General features: G+C 50.0%; 2 protein-coding genes across 2 annotated transcripts; both read right to left on the bottom strand.

The window, feature by feature from the left end:
• Nucleotides 1-623: 623 nt before the first annotated feature.
• RPL26 (ribosomal protein L26) lies at nt 624-5,801 on the bottom strand. Its single transcript, XM_060134614.1, has 4 exons — nt 5,655-5,801; nt 4,684-4,856; nt 3,415-3,555; nt 624-779 (listed from the first exon to the last, which is right to left on the bottom strand). The coding sequence occupies exons 2-4, from the start codon at nt 4,849-4,851 to the stop codon at nt 651-653; spliced, it is 438 nt and encodes a 145-aa protein (XP_059990597.1). The 5' UTR covers nt 4,852-4,856; nt 5,655-5,801; the 3' UTR covers nt 624-650.
• A 4,263-nt stretch (nt 5,802-10,064) lies between these two features.
• RNF222 (ring finger protein 222) lies at nt 10,065-14,056 on the bottom strand. The gene is made up of 2 exons (XM_060133921.1): nt 13,848-14,056; nt 10,065-13,256 (listed from the first exon to the last, which is right to left on the bottom strand). The coding sequence occupies exons 1-2, from the start codon at nt 13,849-13,851 to the stop codon at nt 12,703-12,705; spliced, it is 558 nt and encodes a 185-aa protein (XP_059989904.1). The 5' UTR covers nt 13,852-14,056; the 3' UTR covers nt 10,065-12,702.
• Between the last annotated feature and the right edge of the window lie 463 nt (nt 14,057-14,519).

Raw genomic sequence — 14,519 nt, 5'->3', positions numbered from 1 at the left:
AAGCTGAAGATTCGTTTTGGTCTAACAGCACTCACAACATCAGTGCAGAAAACAAGGTTGTAAAGGGGGTCCTCGGGTATTCAGCTTTACCCTAAAGTGCTGCTGCCTCTGTAAAAGAAAATCACTATTTTATCAGTCCCGACCTCGGAATATTGTTAGAAAGCATTTCAATCATTAAAGAACTGATGCTTGGGACTTCCCTGGTCGCGCAGTGGTTAAGAATCCGCCTGCCACTGCAGGGGACACGGGTTCGAGCTCTGGTCCTGGCAGATCCCACATGCTGCAGAGCAGCTAAGCCCATGCGCCACAACTACTGAGCCTGTGGTCTAGAGCCCGCGCTCCCCAGCGAGAAGCCACCGCAATGAGAAGCCCAAGCGTAGCAACGAAGACCCAACGCAGCTAAAAATAAATAAAATTTTTTAAAAAGAACTGATGCTCAAAGTTGGTTAAAAAACCAACTCTCTCTAAACAGTACTTTTCATTACTGGAATCAAGCCACAAGATAAGGGTAGTCCGCCCCTAGATAGCTAACATCACCTGAACTTCCCTGAAAACTGACCCACCAAAATCTAGTCAGCGTCTCAAAGCACCACACATAAACAAAGACTCTTAATTTTAAGTTTTTAATGAAAGTTGTAAACAAGATCACTTCATTCCTGCATCTTCTCAATTGTTTCTTCCTTATATTTGCCCTTTTCCTTCCCTACTTGGCGAGACTTGGCTTTACGTTCGAGGATCTTTTTGCGGTCTTTGTCCAGTTTTAGTCTGGTGATAACCACCTGCAGACAAATAAGAAAAAATGCTCCTGAGCTTTAAACAATTACCAACACAGAACACATGGGAAGCCCAACATTCAGTGCCGTTCCCCACACCTGTGGGAGTGGATGCCTAAACACTGAAGCGCCAGAAATGATTCTTTACCCCCAAACCTGGCTTAAATTTAAACGTTCACTAATGCTCAGCCAACAAAGGAGAAGGCAACGTGGCACTGGTGGTTCTTCTCACGTCCTCTTCTGTGCTTTATTTGAAAATCAGCTTTTTCTACTGCAAAACGTTTCAACTATTCCACTTCTCTCAGTTTTATAAGCTAACAAAGTCATACACGTTTTTGTTTCTATAGTAACGTTAGTACCACAAGGTTGGAAATTAAATGTAGCCTTCACACATGCTTCAACCTGCAAAACCTTTAGTGAAGTCATAGAACAGACCTTATTCCAACAGACTTGTCACTAAAGACACCCAGATTATGATAAATTTTAGTCTTAGAGAGGAAGGTGAGGGAAGGCAAAGACAGCACTGAACAAGGTCTGGAAATATAGCATAGCGACCAAAAGACAATCTCCACCGCCATGGAGGTTATATCTAATATCAGATGGAATGCTGGAGGACAGGGGCTAAATCATGATCGACATTAGGCAAAGCCTCACGGAAAGGTCTATATTTGAACAGAGACCTGATAAGAAGGGTAGAGTATTCCAAACAGAACAGCAAGCACAGAAGTCCAGAGGCAGAAGAACTTCTAAGTTTAACAGGTGTGTTTCTCAAATTTGAGTGTGTCTGGAGGGCTTATTAAAATAGACCCCTGGGGGCTTCCCTGGTGGCGCAGTGGTTGGGAGTCCGCCTGCCGATGCAGGGGACACGGGTTCGTGCCCCGGTCCGGAAGGATCCCGCATGCTGCGGAGCGGCTGGGCCCGTGAGCCGTGGCCGCTGGGCCTGCGCGTCCGGAGCCTGCGCTCTGCAGCGGGAGAGGCCACGGCGGTGAGAGGCCCGCGTACCGCAAAAAAAAAAAAAACAAAAAAATAGACCCCTGGGTCCCACCCCCATATTCTGCTCCAGTAGACCTGGGAACAGAATGTACAATTCTATGAAGTTGCCAGGTGATCCTGCCAACCAGCAGACACACTGAGTAGCATGGCTGTAGGAACAGTAAAGAGTCCAGTGGACTAGAACACGGAGAGTGGAATAAGGTGACATCAAGAAGTAGCTGGTGATGGGACCTCCCTGGTGGCGCAGTGGTTAAGAATCCGTCTGCCAATGTAGGGGACACGGGTTCGAGCCCTGGTCGGGGAAGATCCCACGTGCCGCGGAGCAATTAAGCCCGTGTGCCACAACTACTGAGCCTGTACTCTAGAGCCCACGAGCCACAACTACTGAAGCCCGTGTGCCGAGAGCCCGTGCTGTGCAGCAAGAGAAGCCACCGCGATGAGAAGCCGGTGCACCACAACGAAGAGTAGCTCCCACTCGCCGCAACTAGAGAAAGCCTGTGCGCGCTGCAAGGAAGACCCGATGCAGCCAAAAATAAATAAATAAATAAAAAGAAGTAGTAGCTGGTGATCAGTCTTGTAGGCCACTCAGATGGTAACAATATTCTGGATACAATGTGACTGCAGTCAACAGGTCTTATCGACTCATGTGGGGTATATAATAATGACATTTTGGCCTGAGCCATTAGGACAAAGCTGCCACACACAGTGACGGCAACAAACTGCAAGAGGGTTCAAGGATAAAACCAGGAGTTTAAACATGTCAGGTATGAGATACTGATTGGGTATCCAAGTTGACATGCAAACTAGTCAACTGGATATTGAGGTTTGTCTGGAATAAGAGATGAAGATGAGCCACAAAGAAGGAGATCAACTGTCAAATGCTGCATTAAGTTCATAAAACACTAAGAACTGGTCACTGGATTGGTGACCTTGACAACGGCTCATCTAGTTGGGGGCAAAAATAAGACTGTAGTAAAGAATGGGAAAGCCTTCGCTCTTAAGAGATACACACTGACGTAATTAGAGGTGAAGTGCCACGATGTTTGTAATCCACTAGTGGGCAGGGAAAGGGGCAAAGAAAATGGTAGTTGTGAATTCTAGGTGAAAGATATGCAACAGCTGTACTAGTCTTGCGACTTTCCTGTAGTTTGAAGATTAGATTTGTGGTGCCAACTCAAGATCTTAAAGAAACGAACAGCTCATTATCTGAATAGGCACCAAGCACATTTATTACCTTTATATTAAACATATTTTTTTAATTGAGGGAAATTAGACAGCAGTATTGGAGAATTCACATTGAAGTCCAGGACATGAGAATCAGACCATTATCTTCTATTTTGGCTTAGGTACCACTATCAATGGGATCTAGACCCTGAGGTCCAGATTTTTTCCATCTGCAAATGACTTAATACCTACTTTGCAGGGCTGTAAATGTGCCTTACTGTTTACTCAATTCTGTTTAATACACAGGATATCAGCTCCATATTATCTAAAAACTACCCAATTTCCTATATTTTAAGATCTATTCATTTTTAGATTGATCGATCAGCTTACTAATAGCTTTTAAGGAAAAGGTACATTAAATACACATACAAAATAACTGTTAAAATTTCCTTCTCCCCTCTCAAGCATTCTTAAAAACACCCACCTTGCTGGGGTGAATGCCCACGTGGACAGTTGTGCCATTAGCCTTCTCCCGCTGCACTCGTTCAATGTAGATGACATACTTCTTCCTGTAAACCTGGACTACTTTGCCAATTTGCTGCCCTTTGTAGTGCCCTCGTACAACCTAAATGCAAATTCAAAAATAAAAGATGTATGTGGTTAAAAGAATATTAAACTTGAAAATCAGGAAACCTATGAATCAGGTAAACATCATTCACGTTATCAGATATACAGGATCTTCCAATTTTGAAAGACCTAATCATTCATGGAAATGTGCCAATAGTTCTATCTCTGGCTTCAATTAACCTGGAAATAAACTATGCTCCATATAAATCTACAGTGATGGACAGTGCATCCTACAACTGATGACCCACCAGCAGTGGTGGGCTTGTTAAAAGGTTAAAAACGAGGAACAAGCCCACCTTGGTTTTTTGTACCGAGTTGACAAGGAAACTGTCACTCCATCTCAAAGGGAACAACAGGCCATAAATATTAAATTCACAACCCATTAAAGGGCCCAACTAAGTGCCAAAGAGTGGGCAGCAGCTAATATTTAAGGAAACATGCCACTTCTTTCCGAGGTTAACTAACATCGTTCTGTACCCGCAAGTCCCAACGACCCTCAGCTTGCCAAAGGGCTTCTGAACAGCTGTTTCTTCCCAGTTGGAGAAAGCAGAGACTGCCTCCAAAACCTACTGGCAATTTTAGCGCCAGCACAGGAGCGACAAATGGCTATTCATCTCATGAAATGCTGGTAACGTGTCAGCTGCTTTAGAGACTGCTTGAATCTTAATCACTAGCTGCAAGTTACAGCTAAGAAACATCAATAGACATTTTCACTTAAATAGACTTGACAACTTATTTACTGGTACTCTCAAACAATCATGCAACTACAGCTCACTTGTAACTCATATATGGATTTTGATTCAGGCACAGAATTGTTTACTGGTCCTCAAATGCCTCTCCAATGCCCAAACACACCCAGAAAAAGATAACTCCAAACTAAGATTCTGGTTCCAAACCCCCTTTCTTCTGTTTAATTATGACTGCATCTGACGCCTGAGACAACTGATTTTCACCAAAGTGTAAAGGTGAAGGAAGCTACGTGCTTTTTGTTTAGTCCCCAGCGCAACTCCTTTTGCAGTGCTGTTCTGGGAGCCAATGTCTCAGATGTATCGCTCTCAGAATGCAATCCATCGTCTGTGCCTAACGTGCGGGATATTCGCCAAGATGACCTGAACACGGCACATACCTGAACTTCATCATCCTTCCGGATGGGCATGGATCGGACATTGTACTTCTGTCTCAGCTCTTTAGAAAGAGGGGAAGACATAATTTTCCTGCGAATGTGGGAAGGCGCATTGAAATGCCTTTTCCGGTTCTTGCTTCGGTCAGAAGTCACAAAGGGATTGAACTTCATTTCGGCTAAATAAAAAGTTAAAAGAGGTGTAAACCCTTAAATGACCAAATCTCAGTTTACAAACAAGTAACTGCAACAATTTCATCTGGAAAGTTCAGAATGCTCACAAAAGCTGTCACATTCTTTAACTTCATCAAAAACTGCTTGTAGTGAACTGCTTTACTGGGATGTTTTCTGTATTTGCTTATGGAACAGAAGAACGTTCCATTACCAACACACCTGTTGTAATTAAACTTTTTGTTTACACTCTCAAACTGCATAACCACTGCGTAAGAAAGCTAAAACAGGCCTTATATTTCCGCTGAATTAGGGCAAAGCAGACTGACAGTTCAACATCACATCACGTTTTAGAAAGACCAACCAACGTTAATCTGCGAACTTGAGCGTGAACACATTTAGCCCCATCCCAAATGAATGAAATCAGGCCCTCATCCCGAACCTGGAAAATGCACATAACTCGGGTCCAAAAAGCCTTCCAATGGGCGAGCGCCGTCTGAAAGTTCAGTAGATTTACCAAGAAGTTATCCTGAGACCATTCTTTAGGAAACTACACTGCCCAGACTAGACTCCATCACCATAGGCCCTCTCCCCTTCAGCTCCCGTTTCGAAGTCCCCAAATCCTCTTTCCTCCTCCCTTCCCCACCCCGGCGGGCCTTGAGCTAGAAGAAAGGTCGAGACCATCCTGGCCCCCCTTCCCGGCTGCTACTCGGCCACTGGAACAGTATCGGGGCCCCCGGGGTCGAGATACACCGTGCCCGTGAACGGATGGCTGCAGATTATACGCGTTGTCCCGGCAAACTCACCCGTTAGCGCTTCAGCGATGGCCACAAAAGGGAAGAAATCCACACACAGCTTCCGGTTTTGTAAGTTTCCGAGAGGTCTCGCGAGACCGATGTTTCTTGGAGCGAGAGAGGCGCAGAGTTTGAACGCGGACGGAAAACTGGGACAGAAATTGATCACTAGCGTCATCTCGTGGCTCGGAGGGGAACTGCAGAGCCCTTCTCCAGGTCCTGGTACGTTCCGTGGGAGCTCTGGGTTCTGCAGCTGCGTCCTCTGGGAACGGTGGTTCCCGGGCAAGTGGCGGGGGCTGCTTGGGGTCTGACTGCTCCGCCGGGTGTTGAGGGAGCTAGCGGCCCCAGGGACCCGTGTCCCTTCACTCGAACACCGGGCAGCGGGTACTCCCTTAGCCGGGAAAGGGCAGGTCCTATATTTGACCGCCAGGTGGCGCTGGGACTCCGGCCGGCCGGTCACCTCGGTTACCTGGACCCCGGGCCAAGGGCGTGGGCCTGTCGAGTGTGCCTGACAGGTAACCAGCCAGCTCCAGCCCGGCGCCCGCAGCCGCCCCAACACCAATGTGTGTGCTGACTGCTCCGCGGGGCCCGCCCGAGGTTCGGCTCCCGCCGGCGAGGGGCCTTCCGAGGACTGGGGCCGCGGGTCTGCCCCCGCCCCGCGGAAGTAGGTCTGAACCCGCGTTTCTAACGAGCTCCCAGGTGATGCCGAGGGTGCTGGTTCGAGACCACACTTTGAGGATAGCGGCGTGAGGAAGCTTTTCCACGTAGAGAACTGTGCCCTTTTCTTTCTTTTTTTAAAAAATAAATTTATTTTATTTATTTATTTTTGTCTGCGTTGGGTCTTCATTGCTACACGCCGGCTTTCTCTAGTGCGGTGAGCGGTCTTCTCATTGCGGTGGCCTCTCTTGTTGCGGAGCACAGGCTCTAGGCGGGCAGGATTCAGTAGTTGTAGCTCACGGGCACTAGAGCTCAGGCTCAGTAGTTGTGGCGCACGGGCTTAGTTGCTCCATGGCATGTGGGATCTTCCCGGACCAGGGCTCGAACCCGTGTCCTCTGTACTGGCAGGCGGATTCTTAACCACTGTGCCGCCAGGGAAGCCCCACTGTGCCCTTTTCTTAATTTTACTGCCTGCTCACATTCAGTTCAGGATCTGATGGAAGCAGGGCAAGGGGGTGCGCCCTCCTGAAGGATTGCAGGGCGGGGTGAACTCCCGCCGCGTGCCTGGCCGCGCACCTAGTAAGCGATCGGGTTCTGTTGAATGAATAACGCAGGTGTCATACTAGGGGAAGACACACGTTTCATGATACTTAAGACGTGCAGGCTGGCTTCCCAGCCCCTTCTGATAATTCCCTATATGGTCCCACTTTGTAGGAACCCACTGGGGTCAAGTCAAAGAGTGAGAAACATATCCTTGAGGGCCCAGAGTGGAGTCAGTGAAGAACATGTTTTCATGATTTAAAAATAGTTGTGTTCTTAAATATGCTGTGAAGATATAGCCCCGGATTTTATTTGTTATTCAAAACTTCAGTGAGAGCAGAATTCTTCTGCTGCAATTCTTTTCAACAAATGTTTATGGAACATCTTTCATGGGCCAGCCAGGTTGCACCCTGGAGCTACAAAAGGCAATTAGTCAAAGTTTCTGCCTGCAGGAAGCTCACTGTCTAAGAGATGAGATAAACAACAAAATTAACAACCACAGGACCCCAGAGAAGTGCTCGCTGAGCCTGGCTATCCTTGGTGCCTGGGTGCTTCGGGAAGAGAAGAGAACTCTGGGGTCCGGGAAGACCTGGGGTGAAGTCGCCCTTTAGTGAACTTTGAGGAATGTTAAAATTAGCTCCAGGAGGCAGAGGGAATAGCTTGAGGGAAGGCGTGGAGGTGTGAAGCCCATGACACACTGTCACCAGGTGCCGGGTCCCTGTGGCTGGCATGAGAGGGATTCAGAGAGGAGCCCATGGGGCTCTGGGGTTGAGCTGAGTTTGACTTGGACACTGAAAGTCGTAGGGAGCTGCTGAAGGCTCCTGCCTCCCTTTCTGGTCTTCACCTTCTCTCTCCTCTGTCTTTACTAGTTTCCTTCATCGCCTCTTCTTCAGGCCTCCCCATCATCTTTCTCTCTTCCCACAAAGGTCCTCTCTGTTTCTTCAGCCTCCCCATCATTCTCTGCTGTCACCCAAGCCTCTCAGGCCTCCCTCCCTCCATCCAACACAGTCATCGAAATTAAACTCGAGCCCACCCACCATGTGGAAGCATAACCACTTTACACAGTGTGAAGACTGTTGGAAGTTTTATGCACAGATGCAGATGACTGCTAGCCTAGTTATACAGTCTGTTTATCTTCACAAGTGTCTGTTGGGCGTCATGGCGCCACCCTACATGAACCTCTGGCCACCTCACCTCTCCACATTCTTCTTACGTTGAGTCCTTTTTTTTTTTTTTGCGTCTTAACCACTGGACCTCCAAGGAAGTCCCCAAGTGAGTCCTTTTAAACTGGCTCCTTCGGGTCATTTTGAGGGTGGTCTTTGTGTAGCCCTAAGACACACCAAGGTAGGTATTATCCAGGCTTCATGCCTACATCCCTGGACTAAACTTTTTTTTCTGGACCACAAACCGTCATGTTTACTTGTTCATTTGTTCATCCATTCATTCCTTCACTCATGCATTCTTCAAATATTTATCCAGCTTCGACTCTTTCCTAAATTCTGTGCCAGACACTTGGTATGATCTGAGCATCTTGTATGATCTTGTCAAGGAGCACGTTGTCTAGAAGGAGGAGATGGACTTGTCAACAAACACGCATCATCAAGTGTCTCGGGAAGATGGCGGAATGCAGCAGGGGACACAGCACAGGTGCGGCCAATTCTAACCAAGGTAAGGGTTGGGGGAGGTTTTATAGGTAACCCATGAACTGTTTCTGGAAAGCTAGGTAGGAGTTTTCCAGGTAGACAATGGGGGAAGCGTGCTCCAGGTGGAGAGAGCTACCCAAACGAGAGCCCAGAGGCCTGCACCAGCATTGCTTGTAGGAACTGCCAGTAGTTTGTGTTGAGAATTAGTTGTGGCGCTCCTTTGTTCTGGGTTTGAGGAGGACGAAGGAAAGGGACAAGTTGTGAGGGTGGGCCAAGGTTGTTTATTTTGTATCAAAAAAGGACATTTGGATCGTGAAGGTCAAAGAGAGAAGTGGTGATTGCAGAAGAGCTGCCCGCGTCCTCAGGCTTCACTGAGGGCAGAGGTCACGGGCCGAGGGGCAGAGCGGTCTCTGATGTGCCTGCCCAGACTCCTGGCAGCCCTGGCCTGGGGCCCACCAGTGAAGTATGCATCCTTCGGCTCGCTGGGTCGGCCTAGACTGTGTATGAGAGTTAAAGGTTATTGTAATGGGAGGTGGCAAAGGGAGTGAGTGTGTGTGAGTGTGAGAGTGTGTGTGTAAAGGCGGGGGTATGCCGCTGGACAAGGGGAGAAGGAGAGGAGTGACAGTTTATGTTTAACCTCGGGGCATCCGTCTGCCTGTCTACCTATCTATCTATGTTATCTTCCTGTAGTGCCCTGACCCAGGGTGGTTGCTTAAAGCGAAAGATTTTATTTGAGAAAGAAAAGGAAGGACAGAGAAGAGGGAATCAAAACAGGGAATTCCCTGGCAGTCCAGGGGTTAGGACTCCCACTCTCAATGCCAGGGGCCTGGGGAGTTGGAGAGCTAAGATCCCACAAGCCGCGCAGCACAGCCAAAAAAATCGAGAAAGAGGAAATCAAGATGAGCACATTAAATGGTGGGGCCCAGAGAAATCCCTAGGAACTTAGGAACGCTGAGAATATTAAACATTTCACCTTCCTTCCTGGGTGCCTGGTAAGCCTAAGATGTCATACCTCGAACGAGACACATCAGCTGACACTCTAGAACCACAGGTCAAGCAGTCTGGCGGCTCCTGGGGCCGACTCCTCACTGGGCAAGTGTGTACACTGAAGATATCTTTAGCTTCTGATATAATTTTTCAATTTAATGTTCAGATAATACCTACATTTACTTGGTTCAAAAATCCCTAAATACCAAAGGTAAAGGGAGAAGTTCCCTTTCCATTCCATCATTTTATCATCCCCATCCACAGTTCACCACTCTTACTAGTTTTTTTTTGAATATTCCCAATTGCTTTATGCGCAAATAAGCAAATCAGAAAGTAAATTCTTTTTCATTTTTTTGGGCACGCCACGCGGCATGTGGGATCTAGTTCCCTGACCAGGGATCGAACCCGTGCCCCCTGTAGTGGAAGCAGTCTTTTTTTTTTTTTTAACATCTTTATTGGAGTATAATTGCTTTACAATGGTGTATTAGTTTCTGCTGTATGACAAAGTGAATAAGCTATACGTATACATATATCCCCATATCTCCTCCCTCTTGCGTCTCCCTCCCACCCTCCCTATCCCACCCCTCTAGGTGGTCACGAAGCACAGAGCTGACCTCCCTGGGCTATGCAGCTGCTTCCCACTAGCTATCTATTTTACATTTGGTAGTATTTATAAGTCCATGCCACTCTCTCACTCCGTCCTAGCTTACCCTTCTCCCTCCCCGTGTCCTCAAGTCCATTCTCAGCGCACTCTTAACCACTGGACACCAGGGAAGTCCCGGAAAGTAAATTCTTATGCCCCCACTTTCTACACAGGTTGTAGTATCGGATACCCAGCGTTTCACACCTTGCCTCTGCCCATCGGCCATTGGATCTTGGAGACTTTCAGTCAGTTTGCAGGTCCTTCCTTGTTCTTTTTACAGCTGCATGACAGTTCCTGCATCTCAAGTTACACAACCAGCCCCTTCCGACTGGCATGCAGGGTTTCCCAATTCTTTGTTTTTAGGAACAACACTGCAGTTACATATGTCAATGCCGCAATATGCAAGTGTATCTGTCACATACCTTTCTAGAATGGGAATTGCTTGGTCAAAGTGGACATTTGATAGATAATGTCAAATTTCCCCTCCTAGGGGTTTTATCAGTATCCCTTCCTACCAACCTCACGTGCTTCCCTCAGCGTTGGCAGCAGGGTGAGTTTAGACAAGCTAATAGGTGAAAAACGGGATGCCAGCAGAATTGTAATTTGCACTCCTTTCACAAGTGTGGCTGACTAAATGTTTAAGAGCCGTTTGCATTTGTGTTTTCGGATGGTCTTTTTCATTTAAAAAGAATTATCCTAAAAGGCCAGGCTCATCGCTTCCCACATGCATTTACAGTGTGTCTGGAATCTTTGAGAAAATATATAGCTTTTGACATTCTTTGAAAATAAAAGGAGTGCTATCTACAAGTCACGACTGAACAATATGGAAACACTACAGGGATTTCGAAATTAACTTTCGGCAAACACAACAGAATCTGAAGAGGCTAAAAGCAGGTCCCCAGACATTCATGACACTGTTTGAAGCAGCCTGGGTGTGGTTAAAACTGACTCAGTAGAGTCTTTGTAAATGTAACATTTTAATTCCTGTAATAAACATTTTTCCCATGAATCCACCTGTACCTCCCCCAATAGCACCTATGTTCTTCTCTAGTCTTGAAAAGAAGCCCATAAGTGCATTAAATCAACTCTTTCTGTGTCCCAATATCCCCTGCAGGTGGATCCCATCCCCGAATGGTCCCCAAATGACCACCATTACAGGCTTTTAGGAACTAGTTAAGAGGGTGCTACTTCTTTCCCCACAGACAGCGAGCTTCGCTGAGAGAGGCAGAGGCTGTGGAGAGCTTGGCTGTTGGCACACCTGGGCTCTGAACCACCCATTTCAGAAAACAGCTTGAGGTTTTTGCTGGTTTTAGTGCTAAAATTAAGATGATGGCCCACTGACTTATGGGCCTTAATAAACAGAAGATAGCTGTCCCCGAATGGCTCGCTCCCCAGACAAGACCCAATCTGAGCTTTTTCTAGTGTCCTCATCAAGGACCCCCAGCATAGGCGGGGTTCCCAGGTGATGTGACCTTGGCCAGCGCCGACAACAGCTGGGTTCCAGCGTTCACTGAGACAGAAGCGTCTCTGCCAAGCACAGCTGTCTTCTTCCCCACCCTTCCTCACCCAGCCCAGCCTGGGAATCCACCCCGGGAACTGGCCCAGCTGGTGTGGCCTCTAATGAGTGGTTGGTCATGAGGAAGAGGAGAACCTGGGCTGGGAGGAAGCCCCCAGGGGTTCGTTTGCCCACATAGTTTTCAGCTGACTCAAGTCCCGGCCACCAGGCTTCCCCTGCACTGCCCGCTTTCCACACTATCCTTGAAAACCCCAGGACTCAAAATTTGGACCATTCTTGGGCCGGGGAGGCTTGGGGAGACCTCTGGCTCTGTGGGCCATTCTGCTGGCCTCAGCCTCTGTCAACAAACTTCCGACTCCTGATGTGGCCTCCACTCCCCTTTTCTGTTCCTTCCTCCAGGAGCTCCCTGAGATCAGCTTCTCCCTCAGGGAAGACCTTCCAGGCTGGCACCCTTGCCCAGCTGTGGGGTGTCATGGATGGGGGCTGAGATTCCAGGAAACACAAGCGCCTTTGGCCCCTGCGCCACCCCTTCTGTTTATTGCTCGGAGCGGGTTGGAGGACCCTGGCTGGGAATTCTGTCCTGGAGGAGTCCTGCCCTTGGCCCCCTCTGGGATGTACCCCACGCAGAACCCCAGCTGGGCTCAGGCAGGTCACCTGGCAGGTGAGGACTACCCCTCGGGGCTGGTGAGCCCACAGGACGGAGCAGCCGCCCATCTCCCTGCGTTGCTTGGCTCCAGCCTAGAGGAAGGGTCAGCTTCCCCGGAGGGTATGCCCCTGCTGCTGTTTCTGAGCAAGGGTGTCCATCACGCTTTCCTCCCTGGCCTGGAGCCTGGAGTTTCCATTTCATTCAGCCCAGAGCCTGGCTGCTCAGCCCAGCCCTGGCCTCCCTGTTCTCCCTGAGACGCACTGGGAGCAAGGAGCCCGGGGTGGGGAGATGCCACTGGACCTCCAGCCAGCACCGCCCTAACATCCCTTCTGCCCCTGGCCATCCCTCAGGGCTCGGCTGACACCCCCCAGGCAGCCTGGCTGTGTGAGCGGGCAGCTTCCAGAGCGGCCCTCGGGCCGGTGCCCCACTCACGCGTGCTTCCTCACCAGCAGCACCCAGGGCAGGATGGCAGCCACCACGGACACCACGGCAATGAGGACGATGAGCAGTAGGGCCTGGAAGCGGCTGCAGAACGACCGGGTGGAGCTGGGCACCGGGGAGGCCTCCAAGAGCTCGGCCAGGCTGCGCCCGGGCAGGATGCTGTCCTGCTTCCCCAGGGGTATCCCATGGCTGCTGATGAGGAAGATCTGCGGCTCCCGGAGCAGGCCGGGCGGCGGGTCCAAGGGCACGACCAGGGTCTGAGAGCTCTTGTCCAGCTTGGAGGGCCAGCAGGAGCTCTTCTTGTCGAGGAAGGTGACGTAGCGGCAGACGGGGCAGACGACGGTCCTCTGGACCTGCCCGTCCACACGCGTGGAGAGGAGGTACTTGACCAGGCAGTCATGGCAGAACATGTGGCCACAGCTCAGCGTCCGGCTGGCGCCCTCCATTTCGCGGAACTTCTCGTAGCACACGGGGCACTCGCCGCCCAAGCTTTCCTTGCTCTCCCCCTCGGACATGGCCGCACGGGAGAGCAGGGCCCTGGCTGTGGGCGGGAAGGGCCAGAGCATCAGCGCCTTTCCCTCCTTCGCTCCCCTGCCGGACCCCTCCGGGCCTCCCGGCACCCCGCTGCCTCCGCCCCCTCCTCCCTGGTCCTCTCCCGCTGCTCCTCCTCCAGGGTCTACCGGAAGTAACCCCGGACCCGCCGGAAGCGATGAGGGGCCGCTTCCGGAAGGGGGATTGGGAGACAAATAACGAGAGCTCCCAGCCACGCTGGGCTCTGGAAGGAGGTGGGTGGCGGGGGAAGGTGTACCCTCCCACCTCCAGCCCGACGGGCACTCGCTGTGAGGTCACCGCCTCCCGCTTCCTGGTTCCAGGCCCGAAGTGGAGGCCGGAGGACCCATTTCCCAGGGGAAGCGGGTGGCTAAGCGGTTGCACCGGCGGCCTCAGTCCAGGCCTCAGTGTGGGCGTGTGCCCAGAGTGGCCGTTTTCCAGAACAGCCTCTGCTGCTGCTGCTGCGTTTCCCCGCTTGGGCTGGCCGACCCACTGGGTTGTGCGCAGACCCTGCGCCGCATTCCTGTGTGCCACGTGTGGCTGTAAAGCAACGAGGGGTTTGAAAATGAAACTCCAAACTTACACATCCAAATGACGGCTGGCCGGCCGCGCGGTCACGTCAGGGAGCTGTGGGCTCCTTCCTTTGCCCGTCACAGCTCACTCATCCTTCAGACTCTTCCCGGAGGCCTTCCCGAGGCTGCGAGAGAACCTTCTGATTAACCTCTGTGAGGGCAGATTTTCATCCTTCGAGGATACGTCTGGTATTTGGAAATGGCCAAAAGTCACCGGGTGCCCATTCTGGTGAGAAAGCAAATGAGTACTCAAGTGGCATGAGATTGTTTTAAATCAAAGAAAAGGAGTCACCATGATGCAACAGGTGGGTTTCTAACATTATCTGAGAGCTAAAGAGAGGCTCCAGCAATGCTGTCAGCAACGGCAACATTGTTGGATTTAGTCCAGTTTCCCAAGGTGTGAACCTTGATGGGAAACACCTCTTTGGGTATGTGATGTGGTGCAAGTGTTCTCATTATTCAACGTGTCCCCAGTATCACAGCTGTGTCATCTAAACTCCTCTAGAACAGCCTCTTCCTGTTATTGATATATCAGTGATGTAGACAAAGGCCCCTGGACACACTGACAACTAGAGCTGTGTGGCAGCCCCCAGATCTGAGAGATGACCTAGTGAGAACAAGGTTAGTTACTAGGAAGGACGAACTAGAGTTGGTTTAATCACAAATCTTTTGGAATCTCTCCC

The sequence above is a fragment of the Lagenorhynchus albirostris genome, chromosome 20 (genome assembly GCF_949774975.1).
Source record: "Lagenorhynchus albirostris chromosome 20, mLagAlb1.1, whole genome shotgun sequence".
Taxonomy (NCBI): Eukaryota; Metazoa; Chordata; class Mammalia; order Artiodactyla; family Delphinidae; genus Lagenorhynchus; species Lagenorhynchus albirostris.
This window is presented reverse-complemented; position numbering and strand designations above follow the sequence as displayed.

Coding starts and splice junctions, on each gene's coding strand:
- RPL26 (XM_060134614.1), bottom strand. CDS start 4,851: ATGAAGTTCAATCCCTTTGTGACTTCTGACCGAAGCAAGAACCGGAAA. Junction 3,556..4,683: donor GGAAGGATGATGAAGTTCAG/GTATGTGCCGTG, acceptor ATTTGCATTTAG/GTTGTACGAGGGCACTACAA. Junction 780..3,414: donor TGGGCATTCACCCCAGCAAG/GTGGGTGTTTTT, acceptor ATTTGTCTGCAG/GTGGTTATCACCAGACTAAA.